This window comes from Carcharodon carcharias, chromosome 3 (genome assembly GCF_017639515.1).
Source record: "Carcharodon carcharias isolate sCarCar2 chromosome 3, sCarCar2.pri, whole genome shotgun sequence".
In the NCBI taxonomy this organism is placed as follows: Eukaryota; Metazoa; Chordata; class Chondrichthyes; order Lamniformes; family Lamnidae; genus Carcharodon; species Carcharodon carcharias.
The window spans coordinates 155,524,321-155,551,068 of record NC_054469.1 but is presented as its reverse complement, the minus strand read 5'-3'; the positions used below and the strand labels follow the sequence as shown (position 1 = coordinate 155,551,068).

The following is a 26,748-nucleotide window of genomic DNA, read 5'->3' as shown; positions in this document are numbered from 1 at the left end:
CCTTCTGTGTTGTAATTATTCTTTGATTCTACTTCGTGGCAGTAGACACAAGCCTGACAAAAATTCATCCTTAGACGTTTGACTTCTGCGTAGTCAATCCTTTATCCTTTCCTCACAATAAATGCTGCCCAGTCCATTCCCTTACACCAACTCTAGCCTTTCTCTCTCAGATCCCATAAGATGGATTCCCTCCATCTTATGCAGCAATCTCTGTTCCACTTTCTCTCTTGATTTCAGTGCCCAATCAAAACATCTCAGATTCTCTCTTGTGTTGCAACAGAACTTATATAACAGAACACTGTCTATTACAGGACATGATATGCGTATTTCTATATTACTAAATTTTATTGATTTAGAACCCGAGGCTTGATTTGATAGGTATTTATTAAAAGAAACGTGACTCCAGTATCTGGAGTACAGAATACCGCTTGCCTAGATGTTGAGGAATAAACACTGAGTCAACCAATCTCACTAAAACTCTGTCTCTCTCACAAGGGATTCCAGTGTTCACCTTTGAAGATCTCGCCTTGGAATTCTCTCCAAACGTCACTCCAACCCAGGCAGCCTCAACAATGGCCCACTTAGCAGGGTTTAAATCTCATCTCCCAAGGCTCGGTTCCCTGGATTCCCAAGTTTGCATTCCAACATCAACTCTCAAGCACAACTTCAGCTCTTCGGCTGTGCTGAATACTACTGGATACCACTGCTCCAAAGGGATACCTTCACCCCAACAGCCAGCCCTTGAGTCACCAACATTCTGCTGCCTTCTTAGATCTTTAGGGTTTCTCCCGAGTTCCCATTACTTAAATTCTGCCAACTGTAGCTCTTTTTGTTAGGGCCTCTTTCTATGCTCCTCCCTTTCTTTCTTAACTGGGACATCTCCTTGTCTCCTGTCTGGGCCTTCCTTTGGGGCCTTTCCTTGGGACGTCTCCTTGTTCCCTCTTCCTGGGATTCTGCTCCAATATGGTGGTCTGCTCACAGGTCACATGATCAGGGGTTTCACACCATTTAGTTTTTGCACAGAACACTGAGCCTGTTCTTAGCCCAAAGAACTGCAAAACACCAGACTGCGCATGCGCTGACTGCTCCCAGTCTGCGCAAGTGTGAAACTCCCGAGGGCTATAGAAACCTGGAATTCCCGGCCTCCACCCAACTTTAAGTTTGGATCTCGTAACAATTCAAACTGGGTACGGTGAGCAAGTGTCACTCAACAGCATTGTCGATGGCCCATTCCTTTGCTTTGCTGATGATTGAGAGTAGGCTAATGGGATATAATTAGCCAGATTGGATTTGCCCTACCTTTTGTGGCTAGGTGATACTTGGGCAATTTCTTCACTTTGTTGGGGAGGTGCCAGGGCTGTGGCTGTCATGGACAGATGCATCTGCAACAGGTAGACTAATGAAAATGAGGTCAAATAGGTTTTCCCTCATGCTGGTTCTCTCACCATCTGCTGCTGGCCCAATCTGGCAGATATGTCCTTCTGGACTCAGTCAGAGCAGTTGGTTATGGTGCTACTATGCCACTCTTGCTGATCAACATTGAAGTCTCCCATTCCAGAGTACATTCTGTGCTCTTGCTACCATCAGCGCTTCTTATAAGTGGTTTTTAACATGGAGGAGTATTGATTCAACAGCTGAGGGAGGGTGGTAGGTGGTAATCAGCAGGAAGATCCTTGTCCACGAGGCTTTATGGGGTCTGGAGCAAGTGTTGAAGATTCTCAGGGCCACTCCCCCATTACTACCACTGTACTGCCACTTCTGGTGAGTCTGACCTGCTGACTGAACAGGATGTATACAGGGATGGCGATGGAGAAGTCTGGACCTTGGTTGCAAGGTATTATTCTGTGAGTATGAAGAAGTCAGGCTGTTGTTAGATTAGTCCAAACAAAAGCTCTCCCAATTTTGGCACAGATCCTCAGAAGAGGGTTGACTGGGCTAGATGTTTCTTTGTGATGTCTGAATCAGATGACTAGCATGGTTGAGTGTTCTGTCCAGTTTTAACCTTATTATACTTCCTTGTAGTGCTTAGATGGAACCCAGGGGCTTTCTAAGACATTTCAGATGCCAGTTAAGACTTAGCCACATTGCAAATGGTCTGAAGTCACATAGATATCAGATCGACTAAGGACAGCAGGTTGTCTTCTATGAAGGGCATTAGTGACCACATGGATTTTTTCAATAATCCCATAACTGCATGTTCTTAAAGGATAGGCCTGAATGGGTTGGTGATTGGAGGAGAAGCAGGTGAAATGAAAGTGGACGTGCCTAGACTAGAGAAGGGGTTGGGGGGTAGTGCTGTGGAAGAATCTTTGCTGAGGAATAGAGATATCAAGCCAGCATTCTCAACCTTGTTGCCCCAGCAAGATGATTAAGCACAGCATCACTGCACCACATCCTTCGGGTGATGCATCTGATCTTTACATTCTCTGCCATCTCCCTCCAAGTCTGCTGCAGCTTCTGCCTGGGTAGATCTGTTGAGCCCCAAGTCTGCACCACCAAAATCGCTACTGCTGCATCAGTGAACATTGAAGCTCTTGAATGAGATCTTTTACCCAAATCTTCAATTACAACTTCAACAGACTAAAATGACACTTGCTTCAAGTGACAAGAGTACACTTTAAATAGGCATTAGACACAATGAAAATCAGGCCCTTAAATTCAACGAGTTGCCCATCATTACAAAAATATGTAGGTAGCTTGCTAATGAGATTCAAATAAGAGCCAAAAGATTCCAGTCTCTCACTGATGACAGTGGGTTGATGGCTTGTTCAGTCCAGTGATGTCCGCCAATAGTTAACATCAGTCACCTCATCTCCAGGGGTCAAAAAAAACCCTTAAATCTTTAGTATTGAGCCTATGGTTATGAACAATCTGATAAACTAAGTTGAATAGATCACATAGTAGCAAAAATTCTAATATAAAAATGAGCACCTCTGTGAAACTTCTGTTTCTTGAGCTGCCTGCATAGCAGAAGCACAAGTTTTCTCCTAAATTGACAAAAATAGTTCTCCAAAAATTATGCAAAATGTTGATAAGTTTATTCTCCTGAATAGATACAGAAAAAGGAGCAGCCACCAAAATTTAGTGGACTGTTAGCATTGAAAATATCTCTTTGAATATCCTTGATGTAGCATAGCTGCTGAAGGGGAGTACTTTTACCTACATATGCTTGTCATATATTAAAACCTATGACATTATAACCTTATTGGTACAATATAAAATAAGAGCCATTTATCCCTAGTGTACAATGGAATTTCTGAACATATATGCTTTAGACTTATGGCATACATCTTTTACTGAGAGGGAAAATAAGTGACTCCTAGTTGATTTCTAGTGAGAATATTTATTAAGACTTTTCCTTGATAATTATTAATTTACTATGAGAGTGATTGCTTCTTCTAACTCAACAATCTCATTCCACAAGTATACTTTATCTCTCTATCAATAATGGATAAAGAATTACTGTACAGTAGTCAGTTAGGTTGCTTTTTAAACACTGCCTAAAAGCAATTTTGTCAATTTTTAATGTTTTTTTTTCTGGTGCATGCAGCCTTGAGGGTTTGTGATTTTATTAACAAAAATTCAGTATGATTCAAGAATTCTCTTTTAGTAAGAACTTGAAAATAAGCTCTCATTACTCCACACTCAGAGGGGCCTGGATATCTTTGTACATGAACCACAGAAAGTTAACATGCAGATACAACAACAATTAGGAAACAAATTATATGTTGGAACTTATTACAAAGGTTTGGTGTATAAGAGTGAAGAAATCTTCCTGAAATTGTACAGAGCCTTGGTGAGACCACACCTGGAATATACAGTGTATAATTTTAGACTCCTTGCCTTAGGAAAAATATACTTGTCTTGGAGATGTGTGACAGAAGTTCACTAGGTTGATTCTAGGGATAAGGGGATTGTCCTATTAGGAAAGGTTGAGTAGACTGGGCCTATATTCCTCTGAGATTTGAAGAATGGTACATGATCTCATTGAAACATAGAAAATTATTGATAAGGTAGATGCTGGATGGATGTTTCCCTGAGCTGGGAAGTCTAAGACTAGGGGTCACAGTTTCAGAACAAGTGGTTGGCCATTTAGAACTGAGATAAGGAGAATTTGTTTTACTCGGAGAGTTATGGCTCTTTGAATTTCTCTATCCCAGAGGGCTGTGGATGCTCAGTTATTGCATATATTCAAGACAAAGATTAATAGATTTCTGGATACGAAGGAATTGGATAGGAAGATGGAACTGAGGTAAAAGATCATCCATGATCATTTCAAATGGTGGAGCAGGCACGAAGGGAAGAATGAGCTACTCCTTTCTTATGTTCTTACCTTTTGATAGTCTCTAATACTTTGTGAGAATAGACTCCTTCTGGTACTGGTTCATATGCTGCTTCTACAATCTGTTAGAAATAAAGTTTAGAATATTATTTATATGCAAGAAAAGGCTAAAAAAGTATTCTGTCTACAATCAAAGTCAGCTCTAAGTGGTTAAGAACTGGCGCAAATCCCACCCGAATAATCATTTGCTAATAGCACTCAACTCTAACAAACTGATTTGCATAATTTTTTGAGGTGCATGTCTAGGAAGGACTAGAGTGATGGAGGTAGAAAACAGTGGGGATATTAATATAAAGTGTCATAATAGAGATTTGGTTGTGGGGAATGCTCAAACCTTCAGTTCCAAGTGGTAGGTATTTTTTAAAAACATTTTTTTCAGCAAGCTGGTAAAATTTATTACCTATAGTTGCCCTGAGAAGTTGGTGGTGGGCTGCTTTCTTGAACTGCTAACAGTGTGATATAACTGATTGGCTTGCTGGCCACTTCAGAGGGCAATAAGGAGCCAATCATGTTGATGCAGGACTGAAGATACATGTAGTAGGCCAGGTATCCATCCCTAAAGAGTATTAGTGAACCCAATGGATTTTTATGACAATCCAGTTGGTCAGATTTGTTATCTGATGTTAGCTTCTTATTTTCAGATTTATTTATTTAAAAACTGGAATCAAATTCCCGAACTGCCATGGTGAAATTTGAATTTATAATTCTGGCTTATTAGCGTAGGCCTCAGGATTATTATTTCAGTTATTTAACTACTTCTATACATCAGTAAGTTAAAAAAAGGGGGTTTAGGTGTTTACATAAGTCTGCAGAGAAGAGGCAGAGCAAATCAGCATCTGACCCAGCATGAGACTTTGTGCGTGAGGTTGTCCTCTTTTCCACTCCATGGTATCATCACACAGGTCAGTATGGTAGTATTCCTACAGGAATGGCACCAAGTCTCAGGCCAAGCTAATTGTTCCTGTTCTTGCCTGCACCACTCCATGTTGTACAGTTGCCACAGTTGGCCTTGTAGGAGATGGCACGGCATTTGCTCCATCACTGCCAGAAATCATAAGACAGGATAGGTTCCATAGTCACTGTAAAGTAGGTGAGTCAGAGCCTCTCAAAGTGGCTGGTGGCATCTTACTGGATGCAGCAAAACAGAAAGAACTGATTCTTAATCATCCTTGGTATATTTTTGTTGTAACTTTGGGTATAGCCTCTCCGGCTGTCTATCAGGGGTCATGTGATGTACCAGGTGGCCTGATCAATGAGCCCTAAGTGTGGATAATCCGGGGGGTGGGGGGTGTCGGGGGGGGGGGGGGGGGGGGGGGGCGCGGTGTTGCGTGGGGATAGGGCTTCCTGACGGGTGTCCTGATCGAACATGTAGCATCTGAAATGCTCTCTGTAATAACATTTATCTGTCTCTTGTTGAAACCTGAGTGGTCCATCAAGTCATTACGTTTGGCGACGCGGGTAAAACAGCTCCGATGCTGCACCTTGCTTAGTCAACGTGAGTATATCGAATCTTAAAAAAGAGGGAAGACTACTCACCAGTCATGCCACTCTTTGGCAGAATCAATCCTTATGATGCAACTATGGAAGACTGGAGCCAGTATGTAGAGCGCCTCAGGTTTTATATCATAGTGAATGAAATTACCGCGAAGGAAAAGCAGAAAGCCATCCTGCTGAGTGCATGTGTCAATAAGACATACAATCTTATTCGCAGCTTGACAGCTCCAAGTGGACCCAATTCTAAGTCCTACAATGAATTGGTGGACCTTGTGAAAATACTTCCAGCTGAAGCCATCTGTAGTAATGCAGCATTTTAAGTTTAATTCCAGGATTAGGGCCCTTGGAGAGTCCACCACAACCTATGTTTCAAATCTAAAGCAGTTGATAGAACACTACAACTTCGGGGACATGTTAAAAGATATGCTGCGGGACTGATTAGTTTGTGAAGTTCATGACAACACCATATCCTGCCGTTTACTCACCGAGGTCAACATCGACTTTAAGTGTGTGCTAGGAATCTCCCTCGGTGTGGAAAGTGCTGTGAGAGACTGCCAGGTTTTGCAGCACATACAACATGGCCCTGTTCTTCATGTGGGGCAGGAACCTACCGTCGAACGTGGTGCAAAAACCAGACCCACAGCATCAAAGCAAGATGCAATATCTGCTATTAGAAACATGGAAAGGCCTAGTAAAAACACTTCAGGGAGGAAGCTAGTAAACCTGGAGTGGACAAGTGCCAAACTATAGCCATACACTGGAGAATCTATTCAGGTAAAGGGCATCGCCACAGTGCCAATGTCTTGCAGGTAACAGACAGCTCAGCTGCCTGTGATAATAGTGAAAGGAGAAGGACCCAGTCTTTTAGGCTGAGACTGATTACAGAAGATCAAGCTTGACTGGTCTGAGGAGTTCCTGAAACGCTAAGGAAATATGGCATGATATTTCAGAATGAATTGGGGAAGTTAAAAGGCAAGCAGGCCAAGATATATGTGGATCCTCAGGTGGCACCATGTTTCTTTAAGGCCAGACCTGTGCTTTATGCGTTGAAGGAGAAGGTGGATGTAGAACTGCACGGGTCAGAAAAGCTGGGTGTCATCCAACCTGTCCAATTTTCAGAATGGGCAACACCCATAGTTCCAGTGGTTAAGCCTGACCAAACCATACGCATTTGTGAGGACTATAAATTGACCATGAATAAGGCAGAAAAACTTGACAAGTATCCCATTCCAAGGATAGATGACTTATATGCAAAGCTGGCTGGAAGCAAGGCCTGTAAAAATTGGATATGAGCTATGCTTACCAACAATTAGAACTGGATAGCATGTTGAGAGAAGACGTGACTATAAACACTGACAAGGGTCTTTATCAGTACACTCGCCTACCCTTTGGTGTATCATCTGCATGTGCAATCTTCCAAAGAACAATGGAGAGTCTTTTGCAAGGGCTTCCCCAAGTGGTAGTATACCGAGATGATGTTCTGGTCACAGGGTCAACTGAGATTGAACACTTGGCCAACCTGGAGGAGGTGTTAAGAAGGTTCATGGAAGCTGGAGTACAGTTAAAGAAGAAAAAATGCACATTTCAAGCACCAGAGGTTACTTACCTGGGTCACAGGGTGGACACCATGGGTTTGCATCCAGTGGAAGAAAAAGTTTGGGTAATAAAGAATGCACCCTCACCATCCAATATAATCGAACTTAAGTCCTTGATGGATATGGTCAATTACTATAGCTGCTTCTTGCCTAACTTATCAATTATATTAGCACACTTACACTTGTTAAAAAAGAATCACCGTTGGTCATGGAATTCACAACAGGAAGAAGCCTTTGCGAAAGTAAACAAACTCGCATTCATTGTGTTTATTGGTACACTACGACTCATCAAAAGAGTTGGCATTAATATTTGATGCCTCTCCTCATAGTGTAGGAGCAGTGTTATCACAAGAGTGGAAAATAGATTAGAAAGGCTCATTGGCTATGTCTCAGAGAACCCCCTCCACAGCCAAGAAGGGTTATTCCCAATTAGAAAAGGATAGGTTGTGTGTAGTATTCAGAGTGAAGAAATTCCACCAGTACCTCCATGAACGACATTTCACCATTGTGTCAGACCATAAACCATTAATGGGTTTATTCAGTGAAGATGAGGCCATTCCACCAATAGATTCAGCACGAATGCATAATTGGGCTCTGATATTATCTGCATATAAGTATACGTTTACGTACTGCTCTGGTTTACACATTGCAAATGTAGACACACTCAGTCGTCTCCCATTACTAGATAGCATTGTACATGTTCCTATTCTACAAGAAGTTGTGCTATTGGAATTTCTTGGATTCTTCACCTGTGTGCGCAAAGCAAATTAGAAATTAGATGAAAGGAGATCCAATATTGTCAAAAGTCAAAGACTTTGTTTTGCAAGGATGGTCAAATTCACCTGTATCTGAAGATCTGAGACCACTCCATACCAGAAACACAGAGTTAAGCTGTCAAGATGGAATTCTGTTGTGGGGATCAAGAGATGTCGTCCCATCACAAGGTAGGGAACCACTCTTGACAGTGCTTCACAGTGCACATCCAGACATATCAAAGATAAAAATGCTTGTGTGGCCAGGCATTGACAGTGACATTAAAGCATGGTCAAACACTGTTTTCATTGTCAGCAACAACAGGAGTTGCCTGTTTCAGCTCTCCTACATCCCTGGGAGTGGCCTTGTCAAACCTGGGTTAGACTACATATCGATTATGTAGGGCCATTCCTAGGTACCATGTTTTTGTTGATCATAGATGCACATTCTAAATAGATGGATGTATACAAAGTCAAATCACCAACATCGAGCACAACTATCAGGAAGCTGCATCACTGTTTTAGCATACTTAACCTATCTGAAATTGTCATTTCTGATAATGAGACAGCCTTTACCAGCACAAAGTTTCAGAAATTCACAAATCAGAGAAATTAAAACAGTCCCTTGCCATCCCTCATGAATGGTTTAGCCAAGAAAGCTGTACAATCTTTCAAGTCTGGTATGAAAGTTTATCAGAAGGTATTCTAGAATCTCCACTTTCTTCTCAGTTATCATACAATGCCTCATTTGACTACGGGTTGAACACTGTCTGAATTATTGATGAAATGCCGCCTATGTACACAATTAAGGCTGGTGTTTCCAAATTTAGAGAGGAAGGTAGAGTGGAATCAGAGTAATCAAAAATTGAATCAAGACGTGCACAGTAAAGCTCACACATTCAATGTAGGTGGCACAGCATTTGTGCAAAATTTTGGAAGTGAACCATTGTCAGAAACTGGTCCATAATCTTTTCAAGTACAAGTGGAAGAAGAATCATCCATAAGTACATAGATCATACTTCTGTTAGAGAGCCATTCCAACAACCAACTATTCCACCTGTGATTAATGTTGAAATGTCAATTCCTGAGGTGACAGATTGACCTAGAATAGACATGCCCTGTGTCTCTGTAGAGCTGCCAAACCCAGAACTGCAACTTTCTAATGATGTCTCATGCTACAGTTCCAGATCCTGTTGAGGAACCTCTTGTGGTAATGTGGAATAAAGCATTAGTCAGCTAAATTGTCTAATGGGTTAAATGGTCTAAAAGTGATCATATTATAGTATGGTAATTTATGTAATCTTTACTAATCAAGCAGTGTAAACTAATTATGAGGAGTATCTTTGAAAAGTTTGTGGTTACAACGGCATCCTGTTATGTGCTAAACAAAATAATGGTGTCCTGATTAAATCTGCTGATATGGTAATTTATGTAATCTTTATCTAACATAGTTGTAGTTAAACTGTCTCCTGTCTTATTGTGAAATGTACCATCTGCCTGTAATTGTATTACTGCGTTCTCCCTTTGATCGTGCTAACCATGACATAACTGTGATTTCTTGATGTACGAACCTTATATGGTATGAATTTCCTGTTATGAGCTGTATAAACGACACTGGATTCTCTGTTCAGGGTGTTAGACTGACTAGGAACCACATGTGATGTCCTGAGCAGCCTACTCCCAAGCATACTTGAATAAATATAGTTTTGCTTCTAACAAGTCAGTGTTCTCGTAGTTGTGTCGTGATTTGACAGTAAAGCTAAGTTGCTTTAGTCGTATCAGGAAAGAACTGCAAAGACTTGATCTTTAACCATCTGAAGTTGTATATATGTATTCGTTGTTGGATAGTCAATGTTTCCCTATAAATAGAAATTGTTAAAAAAAAACTAAAGGGGGAGGAAATGAAGTAACTTTGGGCATAGCCTCTCCTGCTGTTTATCAGGGGTCACATGATGTTCCAGAAGGCTTCGATCAATAAGCCCTAAGCGAGGGCAATCTGACGGGTGCGGCTTCCTGGCGAGTCTTGATCGAGCATGTAGCACCTGAAAAGCTCTCTGTAATAAAATTATCTGTTTCTTGTTGAAACCCGTTCACTCTATCAAGTCAATACAACTTTCTTTCATGCAGTATCACATAAAGCATGTGATTGGTGTGACTTTGAAGAACTATCAGGCATGGTAGTTAATCAGGCACTCGCATTTTACGCTGATAATATTGGGGATCTGCTGCTGCACTCTCAAAACAAAGAAGAGCTTCTGTTTGCATTCCATGGGCTACAATCTTCAGCCAGAAGTGCCAAGTGGATGATCCATCTCAGACTTCTCCGGAGGTCCCCAGCATCACAGATGCCAGTCTTCAGCAAATTCAATTCACTCCACGTGATATCAAGAAATGACTGAAGGCACTGGATACTGCAAAGGCTATGGGCCCTGACAATACATCGGCAATAGTACTGAAGACCTGCACTTCAGAATTTGCCGCGCCCCTAGCCAAGCTGTTCCATTACAGCTACAACACTGGCATCTACCCAGCTATGTGGAAAATTGTCCAGGTATGTCCTGTACACAAAAAGCAGGACAAATCCAAACCGGCCAATTACTGCCCTTTCAGTCTACTCTCCATCATCAGTAAAATAATGGAAGGGGTCAGCAACAGTGCTATCAAGCGGCACTTGCTTAGCAATAGCCTGCTCAATAACCTGATGCCCAGTTTGAGTTCCGCCAGGGCCACTCAGCTCCTGACCTCATTACAGCCTTGGTTCAAACATGGACAAAAGGGCTGAACTCCCGAGGTGAGGTGAGAGCGACTGCCCTTAACATCAAGGCAGCATTTGACCAAGTGTGATATCAAGGAGCCCTAGCAAAACTGGAATCAATGGGAGTCAGGGGGAAAACTCTCCACTTGGTTGGAGTCATACCTAGCACAAAAGAAGATGGTTGTGGTTGTTGGAGGTCAGTCATATCAGTTCCAGGAAATCACTGCAAGAGTTCCTCAGGGTAGTGTCCTCGGCCCAACCATCTTCAGCTGCTTCATCAATGACCTTCCTTCCATTATAAGGTCAGAAATGGGGATGTTCACTGATGATTGCACAATGTTTAGTGCCATTCGTGACTTCTCAAATACTGAACCAGTCTATTCCAAGTGCAGCAAGACCTGAATAATATCCAGGCTTGGGCTGACAAGTGGCAAGTAACATTTGCGCCACACAAGTGTCAGGCAATGACCATCTCCAACAAGAGAGAATCCAACCATCGCTCCTTGATGTTCAATGACAGTACCATCACTGAATCCCCCACTATCAACATCCTGGGGGTTACCATTGACCACAAACTGAACTGGACTAGTCATATAAATACTGTGGCTACAAGAGCAGGTCAAAGGCTAGGAATTGTGTGATGAGTAACCCACCTCCTGACTCCCCAAAGCCTGTCCACCATCTACAAGGCAAAAGTCAGGAATGTGATGGAATACTCCTCACTTGCCTGGATGAGTGCAGCTCCCACAACACTCAAGAAGCTTGACACCATCCAGGACAGAGCAGCCCGCTTGATTGGCACCACATCCACAAGCATTCACTCCCTCCACCACCAATGCACAGTAGCAGCAGTGTACCATCTACAAGATGCACTGCAAGATTCACCAAGGATCCTTCGACAGCACCTTCCAAACCCACGACCACTACCATCTAGAAGGACAAGGACAGCACATAGATGGGAACACCACCACCTGGAAGTTCCCCTCTAAGTCACTCACCATCTTGACTTGGAAATATATTGCCGTTCCTTCACTGTCGCTGGGTCAAAGTCCTGGAACTCCCTTCCTAATAGTACTGTGGGTATACCTACACCACATGGGCTGCAGCGGTTCAGGAAGGCAGCTCCCCACCACCTTCTCAAGGACAACTAGGGATGGGCAATAAATGCTAGCCCAGCCAGCAAAGCCCATATCCCATCAATGAATTTTTAAAAATGGACGGGGCTGCAGGCAGTAAATTAGAAAAGGGCCACAACCCAAAGAAATTCACTGGAGGGGTTTCCCTTTGGCTCCCAGGGTCCCACCAGTTTCTGCACCCTTATTTTTAAATTTCATGCATGCCTCCGTTTTGATGCATGCACCCTTTCCATTTTGATGCATGCAGCCTTTCCATTTTGATGCATCCACGCACTCACTCTCCTTGTTGACTGAGCTATACCCACTTCAGCTGGCAGGGCTGCCAATCTTCTAAAGCTGCCTCTTTAATTGGCCGCCTCAGGGAAGATTGTGCAGGCAGGTGGGTCTCACAGGCCATCGGGGATACGACCAGCATTTGTCACTGAAGGACAAATATTTTCAAAGGCGTCAAGATTCCACACCATATATCAAAATAAGCTGATTTAATCTTTCTCTGCAGCTACAAGGCTTACGAGCTGGGAAGAGGGCATGAAACTCCTCTTTGGCAAGTTTATTTGTCTCTCACATCTTCATAGATTCTATTATTATGAACATGTTGGTTCAGACCAAACAGAACTATGGGAGAGTCCTGAGGTTTGAACAGAACAGTGGCAGCAGAATTAGTGAAGCACATAAAACAAACACCAAGGCAGTAAATGTGAAGGAGGGACATGTCACATCACAAGAAAGGGTGGCAGGGTCAAGTTACAGGTAAATGTCTAATTTAACCAACCCATAACTTAAATGAGATCAAGCAATTGAGTCCTTAAATTTATTTCCTGTAGATTTAGCTAAGTGTTTAAATAATGGAGGCCTGGCAGGGCATCTCAGTCCTGTCGAATACACATTCTGTGACATATGGGAAGTCCAGGATGCTTCCCATATACATGGATAACTACATATCCAGGAAGTATCATCAGCTTGAGGAGCCTGACCTCTGGGTTTTGGAATTTGAGCGTCAGCTGATATCATCACAGTGCATTTGCGAGGCTGTGAGATGGTCATCCTGCAGATTAAGACATGCAGGCAGAGAGGGAATGAGTGACTGCCAGGCAAAAAAGGAGGACCAGGTGGTAGTATTGCAGGAGTCCATTGGGAACCTCTTGCTCTCTTTTTTGGTATGCAGATCTGAAGACTGGTGATGGAATGGTTCCTGTGGGAGTAAAGCCAGATTCAAGTCCATGGCACTACGGGTGGCTTAGCTGTACAGGGGTGACAGGAACAAGATGAGAAAAGCAATAGTTTTAGGAGATCAATAGTTCAGGGAACAGACAGGTGTTTCTGTGTTTGCAGATGTCACTCCAGGATGCTCTTTTAATTCCCTAGTGCCAGGGTCAAGGATGTCACTGAATGGCTGCAGAGCATTCTGCTGGATGGGGGTGAACAACCAGAGATTGTGGTCCATATTGATACCAATGACACAGATAAAAAGAGGAATGAAGTCCTGACGGCAGAGTTTAGGGAATTAAGAAATAAATTATGAAGTAATACCTCAAAAGGTAGTAATCTCTGGATTACTCCTGCTGTAACATGCTAGTGGTTATACAAATAGAAGCATGGTGCAGCTGAATAATTGGTTGGACGTATGCTGGCAAAGGGTGGGCTTTAAGATCCCTGAGACCGATTCCTACAAACCACACAGGTTATACCTCAACAGGGCCAGGACCGACTAATGCTTTTGTGGATGGTCTAAACTAACTTGGAGGGGGCATCATTAAGAAGTTTGCAGATGATACAAAAATTGGTCATGTGGTTGATAATGAGGAAGAAAGCTGTAGACTGCATGTGAATGGACTGGTCAGGTTGGCAGTTAAGTGACTAATAGAATTCAATCCAGATAAGTGTCAGCATTTAGAAAGTGCAAACAAGGCAAGGGAATACAGAATAAATAGTAAGACACTGAGAAGTGTAGAGGAACAGAGGGACCTTGGAGTCTATATGTCCACAGATCCCTGAACATAGCAGGACAGGTAGATGAGGTGGTTAAGAAGACATATGGTAGTCTTTCCTTTATTAGCCACAACATAGATATAAGAGCAAGGAGTTCATGCTAGAACTGTGTAAAACACTCGTTAGACCCCAACTACAGTACTGTGTACATTTCACACTAGAGAGCATACAGGGACGATTTACAAGGATATTAACAGGAATGTAAGATTTTAGATATGAGGAATGATTTGGGTTGGTTTCTTTGGAACAGAGGAGGCTGAGGGGAGATTTAGTAGAGATGATCAAAATTCTGAGGGGCCTAGATAGTGTGGAGGGAAGAAGTCCCTTAGCAGAGAGGTCAATAATCAGGGGGTATAGATTTAAAATAATTGGTAGAAGGATTACAGGTGTGTTGAGGAGACATTTTTTTCACTCAAAGAGTGGTGGGGGTCTGGAACTCATTGCCTGAAATAGTGGTAGAAGCAGAAACCCTTGTATATCGATACTTGAGCATGTACTTGATGTATAGTAACCTACAGGGCTACGGGCCTAGAGCAGGAAAGTGGGATTGAGTTGCACTGCTCTCTTTTGGTTGGCACAGACATGATGGACCAAATGGCCTCCTTCTATGATATAAATTTTCTATGTTTTCTATGATTCTGATTAGGAAACCCACTGATGCCAATAATGGTGCCAGCACTGAAAAAAATTAAGGGCAAAAATAGCCTTCAGAAGCCCCTAATGGGCTTATAGAATTAGAGAATCATAAAATGGTTACAGTACAGAAGGAGGCTATTCGTTGTGTCATCTTCTTGCCAGCAAATCTGAAAGTGCTGTTAATATTTTGTACCTTTAAATAACTTCAGACCAGAAAGTTTTCTGCTAGAAACCCTGGACACTAAGTGAATGGGACTAGGTATCAAGCACACTAGCGCATTGAAAAATCATCCAGGGAACTTTCACACTATGACGGAATTTTCCATTTACGAGACTAAATACAGGTGGTGGCCGGTTTCGGTGGCGACCACCCCTCTGCTTGGAATGACGGGAACTTACGCCCAATTCAGCAGTTGGAGGTTCATTAATTATGCACAGGCAAGTATTGGGCTGAAACACCTGGCGGTCAGCAGCTGATTCATTCGCCCACCATCAGCTGGCTCGGTTGTTGGTCTGGCCACCATATTTAAATGCCAGTTGAACACATACATCTCATTATCTTTAGTCCACCTGTCTCCAGGAGACCATTAACGATGTCATCTAAGCACAAGAAGGCCGTAAGCCTCGAGAAGTAGTTTGCACCCCGCTTCAACCACCAAGCCCTCAAGGCCTTGATCAGAGGCGTGCAGGCACACAGGCATGTCCTTTATCCCAGGGATGGACCCAGGAAGCACAGCAGCTTAAAGTCCCCGGCCTGGATGCTGTCAGAGAACAGGTCAGCAGGCCTGGCAACCCTGCCCGAAACACCATCCAGTGTAGGAAGAGGATGAATGATCTCATCCGCTCCACCAGGTAAGTCATCCTTCAACTCCCTCCAACATCAAACTCTCAGCTTCATGGCATCATGCACTCAAACAGCTACTCTCTACAGGGATCTCACACAGCCATTAGTTGAGGACACATATCACCACTCATTCTCTCATGGAAACTTTCACATCACTGCCATCCCATCTATCATGTTGCTCAGACCCCATCCTCTGGCCCTTCCGGGTAGGGTTCAACACACAAACTGCATCACACCCAACCTCTGCTCCATCTCTTCTCATCACATGCCTTTCTTTCGTCTTCATACAGCTGGCACACAACAGAAGGGAAAGAGCACAGGCTGGGGGAAAGACAGCCGACATCATTGCCCTCACTGAGTTCGAGGAGGCTGCAGCTGAGCTGGCTGGGATCGCTCCTGTGGCAAAGGGTAGATCAGTTTGTCCCAACAGCCTAATATGGATCATAGCTCTATCACTTCATCACATTCTGACAATCACAGTGAGTCACATGCAGTCTTATATTGCTCATGCTCATCAATTGAAACTCTGTTCTCTATTTTCTAGGCAGCAGTAGATGGAGGCCCACAAAACAGCCTAGTGTTAGTCCATGTCCCCAGACCACATCTGAAGAGGAAGCACTGGAAGAACCATCACTCCACTCATACGCATCTTCCACCAACGCAGAGACACACACGTCAATGGAGCACAGCTATAGATTAGGCTTGGGGCCACTTTCTGGAGAACACCTCACTGACATCACTGCAGCAATCGAAGCAGGGACAGCCCAGGTCTCCGGCACTTGGAGGGCTGCTGGAGAACAGCCACCTGCTCAGTCCAAGTCAGATAATGAGCCTCTGGAAGTGGCCGCCATCTCAATGCTGGAGATGCAATGATGTATTGTAGAGCATCAGCAGTGATTCAACAGTCACTCAGCAGACTGGAGCAAACATTGGAGGATTCCATCCATATTCTGTCTGATGTTGTGGCTTCAACTTGCAAGCATCTCGGGGTCATGATGGGCAGGTTGGCAACCACCTTGGAGACCTTGGTCCAGCAGGTCTTGCCGGATTTGCGCTCAGCCCTTCACTCAATGGCCACACACCCTAGAGGGCACCATCAAGATGTAGGCAACATGGGGATGGGGAAGCTTGACCACCCTCCAGGTGCACCATTTCCTCAAGGAGCCAGGAAGGGCCCTCGGGCATCCACAGGGAAGATGAGCGTCAGCCAGACACCCTGGGGACACCCTCTCAGGATGCTCCAAGGGTATGCAGCCACTCACAGTCCACTGTGCCTGTGACCCCATCCACTCCAACTGCTCAGACCGCTGAGGGTGCTTCTGCCCCTGAGTAGAAGACCCTTATCAGGCCTCAGGCCACCAGAGGACGTCCACCAAGGTCATCGCAGGCATCAGGGCATAGCAGTCAGCAGGCTGTCTCCATCTCTGCTGTGGATGTCAAGATTGCACCCAGGTAGGGTCAGGAATGTTAAGAAATTTTGTTGTCACTTTTGGGTCACGGGTGTGCTACCACTGTAAAGAAATTGCACTTTTGTCAATACATTTGATGGTTTGTGAATGTTTTGGTCAACTAAAGGTGTTGTGATTTTGTATATTGGAATCCTCTATTGTCGAGGTTTAGCTATCTTCCCAACAGTGATAGTGTCCCACTGTGAGATTCACATTCCTGTGATGTCAACCTCAGTTGAACTCTGCACTCTTGCGTGATGTCAGGGAAGTATGTTTAAATCTTTATTTGAAGTGTGTGATGTAAGCGTTTCTAACCCTTATTCCTCAAGGAACACCATTGAGGGCAGATCATCAGCATTGATATTCTAGCAGTATTTGTGTCTCCTCAGTGGTAGTGGCAGAAGATATGACATGCACGGGAGACACTAGGCATGTCTACGTCTCAGTCACACCAGTGTTTGTATCATTATATGGTGGAGAAAACTTCAAGTCTTCTCTCACGTTGCTCTCGTTCCTCAGCGGACTCTCAGTTCTCAGAGTGAGCGCATTCACAGAGCACCGCGCACCAAAGCAGAGATCATGGCCTGGTGATTCATGAGGCCAGAACGTACAAGTGTGAATGCTGGACTTGTTCTCGCTACAAGTGGTTGGACATCCCCTGAGATGAAAGGGAATTGCATCGAGGGTTAGGAGAGATGTAGCCATGTGCCCTCTCTTAACTTTACTCTTCCTCTCAGCAACTGAAGTGTCATGACATGTCTCTCATGCCTTGCTTCCTCTATGGCGTCATTGCATTCATACTGACCCTCAGCAGCCTCCTGAAGTTCCTGGGCCTCTAGATCGTCATCTTCCGATTAGCTCTCATCTCCTCCATTAGCTCTCATCCTCCTCCATTTCACCCTCAGGCAAGGAAACACCTCTTTGCAGTGCCAGGTTGTGAAGGGCACAACACACTGCAGTGATACATGAAACCGAATCGGGAGCGTATTATAGTGAACCACCTGAGCGGTCCAAGTATCTGAAGCATATATTCAGAAGCCCTATGGTCTGCTGTATAAGGGAGCGTGTGGAGCTGTGAGCAGCGTTGAACCTCTCCTCAGAACAACTCTGAGAGCAGCAGCGTTTCAGTGGGTACCCCTTAACCCCAAGCAGCCATCCCTGCAGATATACAGACCCCTAGAAAATCTCAGGTACCTGAGAGTGACTCAGGATGTTGGACTCATGGCAACTCCTAAGGTACCTAGAACAAACGTGCATTATGTGCTTCTGGTGATCACACACCAGTTGTACTTTGATGGAATGGTAGCTTTTGCAGTTTATAAATAATGGGGGCTGCTGCCATGGAGCCTGTATAGCCACATGGGTGCAGTCTACTGCATCCTGCTCTCTAGGGAAGCCTGAGCTGATGCCAAAGCCGGTTAATCTCGCAGCCTGGCTATCTTTGTCCAGAGCAAACCTGACATAATGATGTGTCTTCTTGTAGAGGGCATCTGTGACCTCCCTTTTGCATCTATGTGTTGTGGACTGAGAGATGCTGCACAGGTCCCCTGTTGATCTCTGGAAAGACCCAGAGGCAAAGAAATTGGGCATTGCAGTCACCTTCAAAGCCACTGGCAGGGGATAGCCTTCAATGGCTTTAGGTCTTCACGAAGAAAGTGGCATATGTGATGAACCAGAGCTTGGGACAAATGCAGATGTGCCTGGCATTGTCTCTCACTAATTTGTAAATAGGAGACTCTTCAGCGGTATATCCTAGGTCTGGTGATTTGACTCTGTTCTCTTGGTCTCTCCTCCTGACCTTTCTGTTCATGCCCTGGCTCCCCTTGACCATGTCCCTTCTGCTGAAGCTGCGCATGGCATCGCCTCTCCCTCCTTCGCCTCCTCCATACATTAGGACCCTGATAAAGGAAGCATTGAGCCCTGGATCCATTCGTGCTTTTGCCTTCTCTCTGAGAGGAAACATTGAAGACATTAATGATTAAAGGTCAAGAAAGTGAAGCTCAGAATATGAAACATATGGCAACTATAAGGGTCTATAGGTTTTCCTGCTCTACTTGCATGGTGGCTGATGCAGCCTTGTCCCTGAGATGCCAATACACATATCGAGGTGAACGAGGTGGCATCCCAGATATGTAACATCTGGACCTCTACGTGGGATGTTAAGGTGTAAATGAGATGAGTGACCCAACCTAGCTCTGTGCTCCAGTCTCCGATAGAAATAGTAATGACCAATTAGTTGCTCATGGTCAATGAGTGGATGCCCTTTGGCCTGTTATGAATGCCAATCCTATTAACACGTGACTGACCTTCATTGATGGAATACATATATGATGCAGCTGTGCCTCCTTCACTACTTCCAAATTCTACACTCCTATGTGTTACTCTTAAGATGCAGTGACTGTGATGTGAAGCCACTGAGTTCTGAGTAGCCCTTTAACAGTGCTAATGAAGGCATTGGCTTTCAGTGACTTTCATTGCAAGGAGGTCTTCCACCTTTCTCACTAAGCAGACTCACAGTCACTCTTGCAGCACCAACAAGTTAGAGGACATCCCCAGAAAGGGATCCTTATCCCAGCAGTGCGTTCCTATCCACTGTCTCAAACCCCTCCCGATCAAATTTTCTGGTACTTTCGATTTGAGATAGCGCCATTACTGTGGTGCAGCAAGATGGTGGTTCTCCACTATTACTTTGAAACGCAATTCAATGCATTCTCTCTCTCACCGTCTGCCTGCCTGATGTATACCTCAAAATGTGAAGGTAGAGCTCTCTCCTGTTGTTCTCCAGCCTCCCCCAATAATACTGGATCCCATGGTTGTTGTGGAGGGCATTTCTACCCTCCCCTCTGAGCCCATCACTTGTGGCATGCCTATGCCCTATATGGACCTCTGCCCACCCCATCTAGAGGCTGTGTGCATAGTCATCTACTGAGGTGACATCCCCCCCCACCCTCCAGGAGAGCTTTACATACCACCACCAGCCCCACCACCACCCCCCCTCCCCCCACCACCGCTTTATTCTGTGTTTCCAATCTACAGGCTGAAGATGCCTCCAGTTACCATCACCATTCCATCTGCAGTCCAGTACATAGATAGTCATGCCCAAGGGCAGTAACTTTGAAACAGCCCCACACACCAAGCTGTGCTTTTTCCCACTGCAGCACACAGTCCTTGCCCCTTCCTGCAGTTGGAATACAGCACTCCCAATGGTTCCTCCTGCTGCATGCCCACTGCACCCCTCACTGTCTCCTATCTCTGACTCCTGACTATGAGGTCCACATAGCCCCTGGATTGCCTGTACTCTCCAACTCCTTTCCACATCGCCACAGGAGTGTCTGTACTCTGCAACTCCTGACTACAAACCCCTGACCAAGGACTTGGACTTTCACAGAATTCCCCATGGCCCTGATGACTGAGGACCACAATGTCTCTTCCCAAACCAACCCCCCATCTTGAGTCTCCATGCGATCCATCCCTCTTGTGTACACTAACAACACCCCCCTTCCTATTCCAAAGCCTGCGTGCATCCCCTTCTAGTCAAACACGTATTATCCCTTTGATCCCCATGAATGTCAGCGTTTCATGTTCCCTTATCGTACTCCAGCTTCCCTCCCCTCGGTCTACCCTCTGTCTTCCATTGTTCCCCATCCTCCTCCACCTCCTTGCCCCCTGCCTTCAATTGTGCCCCCTTTCCCCCGCTCACAGACTTTGTACAGCCTTCCTTCTCTATTGCCCTACTTGTGTTCACCCTTCCCTTCCTCAACCCTTGCACAGTCTTCCTTCCCCATTACCTGCCTTGTGTTTATCATCCACACCTTCCCCTCATACCCCACCCCCAAATGAAATGCTTTTTTCTGAAAGTGGAATTCTGCCTGAATACCAATGGCGTCCTTGTGGACAACAGTGTCATCCAATGGGAGCAGAAGACCCCTGCATTCCCATAGCCATATAAATACTAGGACTAAAAGAGCACATCAGAGGCTGGGAACTCTGAGGCGAGTAACTCATCTCCTAACTCCTAATAGCCCATCCACCATCGACAAGGCACAAGTTAGGAAAGTAATGGAATTCACTCTAGTTACCTAGATGAATGCAGCCCCAGTAACTTTCGAGAAGCTTGAGACCATCCAAAAAAAGCCAAACCCCTAGATTGGCACTCTGTCCACCACCTTAAAAATTCACTTGCTCCGCCATCTACGCACAGTGGCAGCAGTGCGCACCATGTACAAGATGTACTGTAGGAACTCACCAAGGCTCCTTAGGCAGCACCTCCCGAACCTGTGACTTCTATCACTTAGAAGGACAAGGGCAGCCGATGCATGGGAACACCACCATCAGCAAGTTCCCCTCCAAGCAACACACCTTCCTGACTTGGAACTGTATTGCTGTTCCTTCACTGTCGCCAAGTTAAAATCTTGAAACTCCCTTCCTAACAGCACTGTGGGTGTACCTACACCACTTGAACTGCAGCAGTTCAAGAAGGCAGCTCACCACCACGTTATCAAGGGCATTTAGGGATGTGCAGTATATGCTGGCCCAGCCAGCAACACACATATCTCGAGAAAGAACAAATTGAAAATAAACCTGTGAAGAAATGTTTTTAAAAAACTGGAAAGTGAAAGATTTTATCAGTTAATCTAGGAAAGCATTTTAGAAAACATAAGTAAAACAGGTCAAATATATGAAGGAGTACTTGTAAATGAGAGACGTGGCAGGTAAATGGGGGAGATAGCTGAGGTATGCAGTTGCTGAAGTCAGTATTCAGATCAGCTAGCTCCAGGGGATCCAGAAGGAAAATATCTTCCTGAAATCTGCCTTTAGCTTGATTGCACACGTATACGAGGCCAAAGTGCGAGAGGAGCGGCGGTCTAGGTACGGAGGATCTGGTGAGTATTTCTACTGTCCAGTTTTTAAAGTAAAAATTGGTCTTTAATTTAGATTAAGTAGTGTTTAAAGTATAGGGAGTAAAGTAAGGTCCCTAGTATATGTTTAATCTTCTTTGAACTAGACAAAGCAAAAGAAAAGGGAGTAATTTAAGGGTAAGTCATGGCAGGGCAGCTCAGCCACGTGGAATGCTCCTCCTGTGCGATATGGGAAGACAGGGACACTTCCAGTTTTGGAGCTGAAGCTGTGGTTGATGTCATAGTGGAGCATCCGCAAGGCTGAGAGTTTTGTGGATAGCATGTACAGTGAGGTGGTCACATGACAGGTAAACAGTGCACAGGCAGAAAGGGAATGGGTGATCACCAGACAGAGTAAAAGTACTAGGCAGGTAGTGCAGGAGTCCCCTGTGTCCATTTCCTTCTTTAAGAGATTTTCTGTTTTGGAAACCTCTGGGGGAGATGATTTCTCAGGGCAATGCAGCAAGAGCCAAATCCTTGGCAGCACGAGTGGCTCAGCTGCATAGGGTGGGGAGAAAAAAGATCGGGAGAGCAATATTGATAGCGGATTCTATTGTAAGGGGAACAGATAGATGTTTCTGTGGCTGCAGATGTGACACCAGGGTGGTATGTTGCCTCCTTGGTGCCAGGATCAAGGATTTCACTGAGCAGCTGCAGGACATTCTGAAGGAGGAGGGTGAACAGACAGTGGTCATGGTCCATATCGGTATCAACGACATAGGTAAAAGAGAGATGAGGTCCTGCAAGCAGAAAAGAGGTAGCAAAGAAATAAATTAAAAAGCAGGAGCTCAAAAGTAGTAAACTCAGGGTTAGTTCCAGTGCCACATGCTAACCAGATCAGCAATAGGAGAAACCAGATAAATGCATGGCAGGGGAGATGATGTAGGAGGGAGGGATCTAGATTACTGAGACATTGGGACCGATTCTGCAGAAGAGGCTAGGAATTGTGCGGCAAGTAACTCATCTCCTGACTCCCCAAAGCCTGTCCATCATCTACAAGGCACAAGTCAGGGGGTGATGGAATACTCCCCACTTGCCTGGATGTAGATTCTGGAACAGTCCCAGCAGATTGGAGGGTGGAAAATGTAACCACACTGTTTAAAAAAGGAGGGAGGGAGAAAACAGCAAATTACAGGCTGGTTAGCCTAACATCAGTAGTGGGGAAAATGCTAGAGTGACAACAGGTCGCTTAGAAAATATCAATGGGATTAGACAAAGTCAACATGGATTTATGAAAGGGAAATCATGTTTGACAAACATACTGGAGTATTTTGAGGAGAATAGAATAGTAGAATAGATAAGGGAGAACCAGTGAATGTAGCGAATTTGGATTTTCAGAAAGCTTTTTGATAAAGTCCCACATAAGAGGTTAGTGAGCAAAATTAAAGCGCATGAGGCATTCAAGAGGGCATTGGATGATTATCTAAATAGAAACAATGTTCAGGGTTAGGGGAAAAGGTTGGCACTAAAGTTAAAATGCTCAGAGCTGGTGCAGACACAATGGGCTGAAAGGCCTCCTTCTACACTGTAACAATTCTATGATTCTGTGATTGGGGGTAATATAATGGCGTGGATTGAGAATTATTAGCAGACAGGAAACAGAGAGTAGGAATAAATGGCTCTTTTTTGGAGTGGCAGGCAGTGACTAGTAGGGTACCACATGGGTCAGTGCTTGGGCCCCAGCTATCCACAATATATATCAATGATTTGGACGAAGGAACCAAATGTATTATTCCCAGGTTTGCTAATGTGGCAAAACTAGGTGGGAATGTGAGTGGTGAAGAGGATGTAAAGAGGCTTCAAGGTGATTTAGAGAAGTTGAGTGAGTGGGCAATTACATGGCAGATGGAGTATAACACGGATAAGTGTGAAGTTATCAACTTCAGTAGGAAAAACAGAATGGCAGAATATTAATTAAATGGTGATAGATTGGGAAATTTGATGTATGAAGGAAGCTGGGTATGTATCCTTGTACACCAGTCACTGAAAGCAAGCATGCAGGTGCAGCAAGCAGTGAGGAAGGCAAATGGTAGATTGGCTTTCAGTGCAAAAGGGTTTGAGTACAGGAGCAAGGATGTCTTACTGCAGCTGTACAGGGCCTTGGTGAGACCACACCTGGAGTATTATATGCAGTTTTGGTCTCCTTAACTATGAATTGATATACTTGCCATTGAGGGAGTGCAGCGAAGGCTCACCACACTGATTCCTGAGATGGCAGGATTGTCGAATGAGGAGAGGTTGGGCCAAGTAGGCCTGCATTGAGGGAATCTCAATGAAACATATAAAATTCTGATAGGGCTGGGCAGACTGGATGTAAGGATAATGTTTCCCCTGGCTGGAGGGTCTAGAACAAGGGGTTACAGTCTCAGGATACGGAGTAGGCCATTTAGGACTGAGTTGGGGAGAACTTCTTCACTCAGAGGGTGGTGAACCTGTGGAATTCTCTACCAAGAAGGCTGTAGAGGCCAAGTTACTGAATATAATTCAGAAGGAAATAGATAGATTTCTAGACACTTAAGGCATTAAGGAGTATGGGGAGAGTGTGGAAGTATGGTGTTGAGACAGAGGATCAGCCATGATCATAATGAATGGTGAAGCAGGCTCGAGGGGCTGAATGGCCTACTCCTGCTCCTACTTTCTATGTTCCTAAAGACAGAGTTTCAGATTGGAAATGGAAAAATAAAATATATTTTCAAAATTATTGTGATTTTGTACAACAGGCACTTGTTACAGGTTTGGCTATGTGGAGAAATTGATGATTATTACCTACTGCTACTGATGAGGGAGGAGAGTTGGAAGAAGAAAGGAAGAAAAGGAAGGAAGTTGTATTTATATGGAACCTTTCACAACTTCAGGATATCCCAAAGTACTTCAATGCCAAAGAAGTATCATAGGTCTATAGTACATTTTAAAGATACATTTACAATTTTTACAATCATAAACTAAACGCAGATCTGTTAACAGTCACATCGGCTGTAACAGAATAATATAACTTTTCATTTGCTGCTTTGAGTTTTTGTTATTTACAGAAGTATTTTGTGATACCGAGAGACTAATTAATATTCCTACCTTTGTTGCCAAGGAGAGCATGTTACTACTATAGAAAGGAGGATTCAAAGTTGCCATTTGATAGAGGATGCATCCTGCTGCCCAGATATCTGCCTTTTCTCCATATGGCTCGCTCTTCACTATTTCTGGGCTAAATGTGATAACAGCTATTAGTAATTTGAGTGCACAAGGGAATTTACTGTCATTCACACCCATCCCCAAGGAGGTCCTATATCCTTTTCATCAACTAGGAACAGGGAGAATGTGCAGATACAATATAAAATAAAGGGTACAACTATAAAGGTGGTGCAGGAGCACAAGGGCCTGTGCAAAAGTAATTGAAGATGGCAGGACAGGTTGAGAGAACAGCTTATAATGCATACTGTATACTTAACTTTATTAATGGGGCATAGAGCACAAGAGCAAGGAGGTTATGTTAATCTTGTATAAGTCACTAGTTCGGCCTCAGCTGGAGTATTGTGTCCAGTTCTGGGAGCCGCACTTCAGGAAGGATGTGAAGACATTGGAGAGAGTGTAGAAAATTCTCAAAGCTCACAAGAGGGCATAGATTTAAAGTAATAGGCAAAAGAAGAAAAAGCGATATGAGGAAAAACTTTATCATGCAGCAGGTTGTTAAGGTCTGGAATGCGCTGTCTGTGAGTATGGTGGAGGCAGATTCAATCGAAACATTCAAAAGGGAATTAGACTGTTATGTGAAGAGGAAGAACGTGCAGGGTTACGGGGAGAAGGTGGGAGAATGGCACTAGGTGAATTGTTCATTCGGTGAGTTGGTGCAGGTATGATAGGCCGAATGGCCTCCATTGTAACAATTCTATGATTACTAATTATGCATCCACATCCCCCACTATGCCACACTTGCCCCACCCCCTCACCAAGGGTGGCCTATTTAATTTTTTTAGCACCATGGACCCTGTCAAAGGGAGATAATGCAAATTCTATGGCCACGGTCCATTATTAATGTCGCTCCATAAATATTTAGAAACACAATATAATCAAGATAACCTAGATAATTTCATTTTCCCTCGCTTCAGGTGGGTGGCATTTCTGAAACTCAAACATACGACAGTTCATTAGAAGTCAAAACGATTAACTGCATAAACTAAAATTCCTCCTGAGAACTTAATTTCTGTTTATTATAAAAGTGAAGATTTGTAAAAGATTTGTTTATACAATAGTACACTTGGAAGGTAAAAAATGGTCAGAATGTACTCTGAATGCAGGAAATGCTGGAAATATGAGGCTGGCCTGACTGACTGAAGATCTAATCTGAAAAGCTAACCTGTCTTTTTTTTAAGGATGGCTGACTGGTTTGCTGCATATTATTTCTCCTTTCTGGCACATCTGTTCTGACAATGCCACCTTCAACACCTGTGCTGCTTCCTTTTTCTCAATTGAAAATTCCCCTCCACCTTGGTTAAAAGGATCTCTGACTTTGTCAAACTCATTTCCTACAATTCTGCATTCACCTCTTCCCCTTCCTTCCAGAATAATGATAGGAATTATCTTGTCCTCACTTTCCACCCCACTCAGCTTCCATATTCAACAGATCATGCTCTGCCATTTTCACCACCTCTAGCATGATGCTACCACCAAACATATCTTCCCTTCCTCTTTCCTTTCAGAATTCCTTAAGCACCGCTCCCTCTGGGACACTCAGGTCTACTTCTCAATAATGATGAACACTCGCTCTCCTTCCCACGGCATCTTCCAAGACAAGCACAAGGCATGCAATGACAGCTTCAATTTTTTCAGGCAGCAGGTACTGGTAAAAATTCTGCTGTTGCCATTTA

General features: G+C 44.1%; 1 protein-coding gene across 1 annotated transcript in view; it reads right to left on the bottom strand.

The window, feature by feature from the left end:
- The window catches only part of nek10 (NIMA-related kinase 10), a 351,428-nt gene that overhangs the window by 141,027 nt on the left and 183,653 nt on the right, over positions 1-26,748 (bottom strand). The window contains exons 20-21 of the mRNA XM_041183993.1: positions 24,959-25,088; positions 4,334-4,404 (exon numbers count right to left, since the gene is read on the bottom strand). Coding sequence (XP_041039927.1) covers positions 4,334-4,404; positions 24,959-25,088 — 201 coding nt within the window. The remainder of the gene's footprint in view (positions 1-4,333; positions 4,405-24,958; positions 25,089-26,748) is intronic.